Source organism: Pseudorasbora parva, chromosome 25 (genome assembly GCF_024679245.1).
Source record: "Pseudorasbora parva isolate DD20220531a chromosome 25, ASM2467924v1, whole genome shotgun sequence".
Lineage (NCBI taxonomy): Eukaryota > Metazoa > Chordata > Actinopteri > Cypriniformes > Gobionidae > Pseudorasbora > Pseudorasbora parva.
The window spans coordinates 3,078,992-3,086,099 of NC_090196.1; the positions used below are offsets into that span (position 1 = coordinate 3,078,992).

A 7,108-nucleotide genomic window follows, 5' to 3' on the forward strand; every position below is an offset into this window, starting at 1 on the left:
TCTATCGGACACGTTTGATCTTTCAGATCACCAGTGCAGAATCGAGAACCATTTCTATCGGACATGTTTGATCTTTCAGCTCTCCAGTACAGAATCGAGAACCATTTCTATCGGACATGTTTGATCTTTCAGATCACCAGTACAGTGCTACAGAAAATGTAGAATGATTTTTTTAACTAAAGTACATACAATTATAAACTGCAAAAAAAAATGTAAAAGTGATCATTTTTGTTATGTGCATTTTTAATTTGGCGGAGAGACTGTTCTTCCTTTGTTTGTTATGAAAAATTAGGACAATATAATATTGAGATCATTATAAAAACTTCAATTTAAGAACATTTTCAAAATACACTCAAAATGTTGCAAGTAAAATGTTCTTGTAACTTGTCACATTAGAAGAACATTTATAAAGAACATTCAACATCTCATCACTTAATGATATCCTCAAAACAGTTTCCTAATGTGGCGGAGAGAATGTTGTTATTATGAAACTTTGACAATGTTTTTTTAAGATCATTGTACAACTTGTTACCTCAGAAACATTACTAAAACATCCTTTGAATGTTGCAGTTAAAATGTTATATCTTGGTTTGCATTTAACGGTATAGGAACATTTTTTAAATGAGAAAACATTCTTAAAATATTCATTAAACATTATATTCAAATATATTCTTCAGAACATTAACCAAACTTTAGGGAATGTTAGCCAAACTTCTGAGAACGTTCCCTGCTAGCTGGGATTATTCTTAAAGTGAAATCTTCAATGTCTAGTGTGTGTGAGTGTGTTCTGAGCTCAAGCTGTTGTAAATCCTGCCCACTTCTTTGCATTGTCAGCACATGCTTCAGTCTGAGAGTGTTTATAGTGCTGTGAGTTTAACACTTCATGACTGAGAGCAGAACAGAACACAATCTTCATCATCACACAAGACACAAGAACAACAATGAACACCATCATCATCTTCATCTGGACCATTTCACTCTTTATTCAAGGTAAGACAAACATGTTGACTCTGGTTTTGGTGTTCTTGTAAAAGTATATGATGATAGTAGTTTTAAACACTGATTGATTTTCTTTTCTCTTCTTCAGGATCCAGAGGAGTCACTCTGACTCAACCTGAAGTTAAAACTGTCCAACAGGGTCAAACAGCTTCAATAGAGTGTCATATGGATGTAGGACTAACCTCTAATGACTTATTCTGGTATCAGCAGAAACCTGGAGAAGCTCCTAAACTCCTGATTTCTTACATAAGAACCCTTCAGTCTGGAACTCCATCTAGATTCAGTGGCAGTGGATCAGACTATGGCAGTGATTTCACTCTGACCATCAGTGGAGTCCAGACTGAAGATACAGGAGATTATTACTGTCAGAGTTTACACTGTCCTAGTAGCTGTGATGTGTTCACACAGTGATAAAGAGTCGTACAAAAACCTGTGTCAGTCAGACGTCACAGTGACTGCACTGATACAGCTGAGAGATACTGCAGCTGCTGATGGACCATCACACACAACACAATGGGGGATCAAACCTTTCACACACTTAATTTAGTTATTATGATGTAATTAAACATGTAACACAATCTTTATATCTCTTATTAAAATGTGGAGAAAATGTGAGTGGTGAGGATCAGAAAGGGCTTTATTTTTCAACTATCCAGTGCAGGACACAATAACAGTAGTGTTTTTAATTATGCAGGCTTTCTCATCCGCTATTGACGCTTGCTGGTTGGTGTGAGATGCATTCTGGGATACCGGTCTGTCTGAAGTCCACACAAGTCTCCTCTCGATGCGTCCTCGATAAAAGGGACGGATCAAGAACTCCTCCGGGGATTTACATTAACATTACATTAATGCATTTGGCAGACACTTTTATCCAAAGCGACTTACATTGCATTTTAAGGTACACTTTTTTTCAATTTGTGATGGCCCACGATGCAGCCACACATCAATGAGCGGTAATGTCGCACTCACCCTCACACTGCTTAGTTAGTTTATAGGGTAGTATTTCTGTTCTTTCACTAAATGATTCAGTATTTATAATTTTCAGCTCGATAATAAAACACTTAATGTTTCAGTTAGATATTTATTTGCGGTTGTAGTACATCATTTGGGGGTTGTACACGCAATAATATTGATTTCTTTGAGTTTAAGTTACCATTGAGCTGCGGTGAGTCGGCGCTGCTGGTGGTGAGCGGGGACTTCCGGTACGCTGTCCGTGCAGGCAAAGGTCCGGCCTGCTGCTTCGTCTGCCGTTTTGGTTCCGCTTGCCACTACCAATCAACGGATAGACTGTGGGGGGGATGGGATGTTTGATATTAGGTTTATTAAGAAAATGTCTTGTTTCTTTCCTTTGGTTCTATATTGATGTAAGAGCAGTTTAGGTTTATTTTGATCATTGGCCTGGCCTGTGAATTTGGATTGTATTTAGATTTAAGTTTGTGGTTTGTCTCCCCTCCCCACTGTGTGTTTAATATGGATTAGTCCACTGGTATAAATGTGGCCCAAATGTTCTCTTTGGAGGTCAGTTCAGGTTGGTTTCAAATATATTAAGTTATTTGAGTTTAGTTTTGTTCTGTTGACCTCCTTTATAGGCCGAAATATTTTATTTAATTATTTTGACTTAAGTTTCTTTTGTTTTGAATCTTTCTGTAACAGCTTGGATTGATTAAATATTCTTTTGGAAACTATTTTTTATGATTTGCCTCTCTTTGACTGTTCGGTCCCTCACACAATTCTTGCTTTCCCTGGGAATCGAACCCATGACCTTAGCATTGCTAGCGCCACACTCTACTGGTTGAGCTACAGGGAATGACAATTATTACAAGTTATGAATACAAATACAATATGAATGTGTTTGAATGTATTTCATCTGCCGGGATGACAGAAATGATATCATTACATGAGGACGTAAAAGAACTGGTGATCTGTTTGTTTTAACCGGTTCACTGAAACGAACTGTCCGAAAGAACCGGTTTGCGGAAAACAACCGAACTTCCCATCACTAAACACGAGTACAGACAAGAACACATATTGAGAAACGGCCACTGTCTCCATCCGTGTGTGTGTGCGTGTGTGTGGACTTTCATCAGAAGTTCAGTGCTGATCCAACACACTTTAAACACTGAAATATCAACCTCAACCAAAATGATGGTTTGGATCAAAACTCAACATTGTATCAATGTCACCATGATATCAGGAACAACACAATCACACACAACACTGATCACAGCACACACACTAATAACACTATATCATTACAATCAACATCAATCTGTGTTTATGAAGAGAAAGAGTCAGTGTTTTAATATGATCATCATGTTTTAGGTGTAATATATGATCCCTGTCAATCAAACTGAACAGACTGCATTCAGTCACTTCTGCTGTCTGGACGAGATGCTTTCCATTTGACCACAGAAAGATTTACATTCTTACACAATTACTGTCACAACGGACAATTCTTGATTTGAGATTTATTATATTTGTATATATTAAAGTTCAGCCCCTTCTGTAAATGTAAATGTGTAGCAGAAGTGAAAGTGGTCTGTTCCAGTCCAGATCCTGTAACCAATCAAAGAGTGAGACTGAAAATCCCATTTGCATTGTCAGGGTGGAGTGATTGTGATCCTCTCAGAATAGAGCAGCTCTGTCTCCAGAGACCATGTTCAAACCCCAAGAGCTTTATTTGACATTTACTGCTACATCAACCTTCTGAAAAGCACCTGCATCTTCATCTGTTAGTTGAATGATGTTGTCAGACACAAAGTGAACTTGTTGAGAAGCTTTATTGAATGTTGCAGCAAACACAGCAGATTGAAAGATCACACAGTGCTTTGACACACGCGAGCTCTCTTTCAGTATTGAGTTGTAAATCACTACAGCTGCAGCACTAGACTCATGTGAATCCTGCCTGACACAGGACACTCAGATACGGCTCATCTTCAGGAGAGAAACATCAGCACTCAGAGCTCTTGTGGAACGAGACCTCATGAGGAGGAGCTCCATCATGTGTTACTCTGCAGACGTACACCTCTCCCTCTTCCCAGCGTGCTTTGCTGAGGGTCAGGACGCTACTGCGGCTGTAGCGGCCATCGTCCTGCTGGCTCTCTGCGCTGGTCAGAACCCCCTCGGTGACCTCTGACCCGTCCAGTGTCCAGCGCCCCCTGTGGAGAGTAAGAGCTGAGCAGGCAGAGCAGTGCGGCTGAGTCTCCAGAGATCTGCAGAGAAGAGGGCGGCAGCAGAGACACTGAGGGCTTCACTGTGGGACCAGCTGCAGGAGACAAACACAACACATTCACAAACACAAAGAACACACACTGCACTTTCATTCACAGCATTTCAACAGCAGGAAAAATCACACTCACAATCTGATCCTTCATGTCCTTCAACATCACTACAGCTGATATATATATATATACAATATACAAACGACACAATCACTATATACATTTACATCAAACCTCATCAATCAAACTGAACATTGTAATACACCGACTGATTTCATTACAGCAGTTTTTAACTCACAACATAAAGTTCTTACATTTTACTGAGATATTCAACTCAATTTCAAACAGAATTAAAAGTCACACATAAATTGTGTTTGTATTATAAAGCACTGAATTATAATCACAACATGAGCAAAAGAGATTCAGTATCATTGACTGAACGACAGAAAGTACAACATTTACATTCTGATGTCAAATCTCTTTTCTCCATGTATGATATCTACAATAAAAGATGAACTATATATGAACTCAGTGTAGAAATAAATGAAGGAAAACAAACCTGTAATAAACTCAATAAACTCATAGTGAGACGCTTTATGGAAATATGTTTAGATTTTGTTGTTGAAAGGAATAATGCCGTTCTTCTGAATGTATAAACATGACAATATCATTGATTCAGATTAAATAATTATTACACAATATCAGAAACACTTAAAGCCTTTATACACAATGCATTATAAAAGTATTCAATGCATTAATTATGAATTGTTAAACACATTATAATGCATGTATGATCTCATGAATAATTGTAACCACAGTTATAACACATTATAATATTATCTATTCATTGTTACACCTTTAGAAATTATAATACATTAAAACTCATGACAAACAACCAATTTCAGACGCAACAAGGAATTTGCAAATATTATAATGCATTTTAACTTTGGCTACAATTATTTATGAAAAGATATAAGGCATTATAATCTCCATTATGAATATCTTTATAATGAATTATACATAAAGGCTTCAAGTAAAGTTTCAGCACAATATCTAATAATCATTATCATTAATAAATGTTGTTCTTGTTTCGACTGTAAAACACTTTCTGAAATCTAAACTGTATTTTTAAATAAGGAATTAAAAAGACTTACATTTAATCACCAGTTTGGTTCCTCCACCGAATGTCCACCACAGTGATACAATCTAATGAAACGCTCGTACAAAAACCTCTATTCCACTCGAGTGAACACACACTCCAGCAGAGAGAGAGAAACAACACTTCAACACACTGATATTAGAAGCTCCTCAGCTCTTCTCAACACTCACTCATTCAGATTGACTCAATGATTTCTGATATAACACTGTTTAAAGAAATAGATTTGATGAGCTGTGACCTCTGAGGTGACCTTTGACCTCTTTGATCATGGATGATGTTGTGGAGTTTCTCATAATGATGCTTCTGTTCTTCATATGCAGCTCAATCTTCAGGATTCACAGAAAAATCAAATAAATAATCATTAATTCTGAACCTTTCAGATGCTCATTGTTTAATCTAGTCTCATATGATCTGATTATGAGTCCTGATGAACTTCAGACGTGTGGGAAATAGGCAACATAAAAATATTCCCCAGATAGCGACACGTCAACATTGATTTCAAAGACCATAATGGACATTTTTTCTGGTTGACTCTAAATATAGTAAAATGGATTTATCTAGTTCATGATTTCTCATTGTTAGCGTGCTCTTAAAGGTGTAGCACATAACTGAACTCAAACAGAAATAATTATTATTGTGTTTGACAAATATGTTTAATCTACACTCATGATTCTCATCATTTCAGTGGCCTAGAAAAATCTTCTTCTGTCTCTCCGTATATTGGCCATCATGTTGAGATCACATGACCAGCTGAAATCGACTCACTTTATCTCGATAGCATCATATCATCATAAACATTCACTGGATATAAATGAAACTGCATGACAGTGAGTAGATTATTTCTACAGCGGCACTGAAAGCTGAAAATGCTTCATCCACTGATAGATGACAATATAAAGTCAAACTCTAGTGTCTCATCAGCCTGAAAAACATAAACGAAATATATCACAACTAATTTCTCACCTTTATTTAGCCAGGAAAGTACTCGTTGAGATTAAAAATCTCTTTTTCAAGAGTGTCCTGGCCAAGATAGGCAGCAGTACAACCATACATACAACACATAATACACAATAACATAAGACAACTAAAATAGCAGATACAACAACCACAAATCCTTAACAAATCATGCCGAACAACTACAGCCAGATGCGGCTGCTTCCAAGTCGGTTAATATCCTCTTAAAAGTAACCAATGAGACAAGCTTACTAAGTTTCAAATGTTTCTGTAACTTGTTCCATGCAAAGGGAGCAGCAAAGTTAAAGGCCTTTCCCCAGCTCAGTTCTAACATTAATTATACAATAAATGTGTATAATGATTTATTATATTATATTAATCACTGATTATTCTGAAATGAAATATTCTGTTGAGTGTGTGAGTGTGTTCTGAGCACAAGCTGTTGTAAATCCTGCCCACTTCTTTGCATTGTCAGCACATGCTTCAGTCTGAGAGTGTTTATAGTGCTGTGAGTTTAACACTTCATGACTGAGAGCAGAACAGAACACAATCTTCATCATCACACAAGACACAAGAACAACAATGAACACCATCATCATCTTCATCTGGACTCTCACTCGCTTTGCTCAAGGTTTGTGCTACAATATTCAAAAGGACTAATAATTTCTTTAAAATGTCCAATATACATAATTTTCATTTCTGTTTTCTTTCAGAGTGTAGAGGACAGATCACATTAACTCAGAGTCCATCAATAACAGCTCAACCAGGACAAGAC

General features: G+C 37.0%; 1 pseudogene and 1 gene segment (V, D, J or C); one reads left to right on the plus strand and one right to left on the minus strand.

Moving 5' to 3' along the window:
- The first annotated feature begins 941 nt into the window (after positions 1-941).
- On the plus strand, positions 942-1,410 carry LOC137064396 (Ig kappa chain V region S211-like). The segment is given in 2 exon segments: positions 942-990; positions 1,088-1,410. Coding segments are annotated over 2 exon segments (372 nt in total).
- A 2,507-nt stretch (positions 1,411-3,917) lies between these two features.
- Positions 3,918-7,108, minus strand: part of LOC137064397 (immunoglobulin lambda constant 7-like) — a 3,897-nt pseudogene continuing 706 nt past the window's right edge.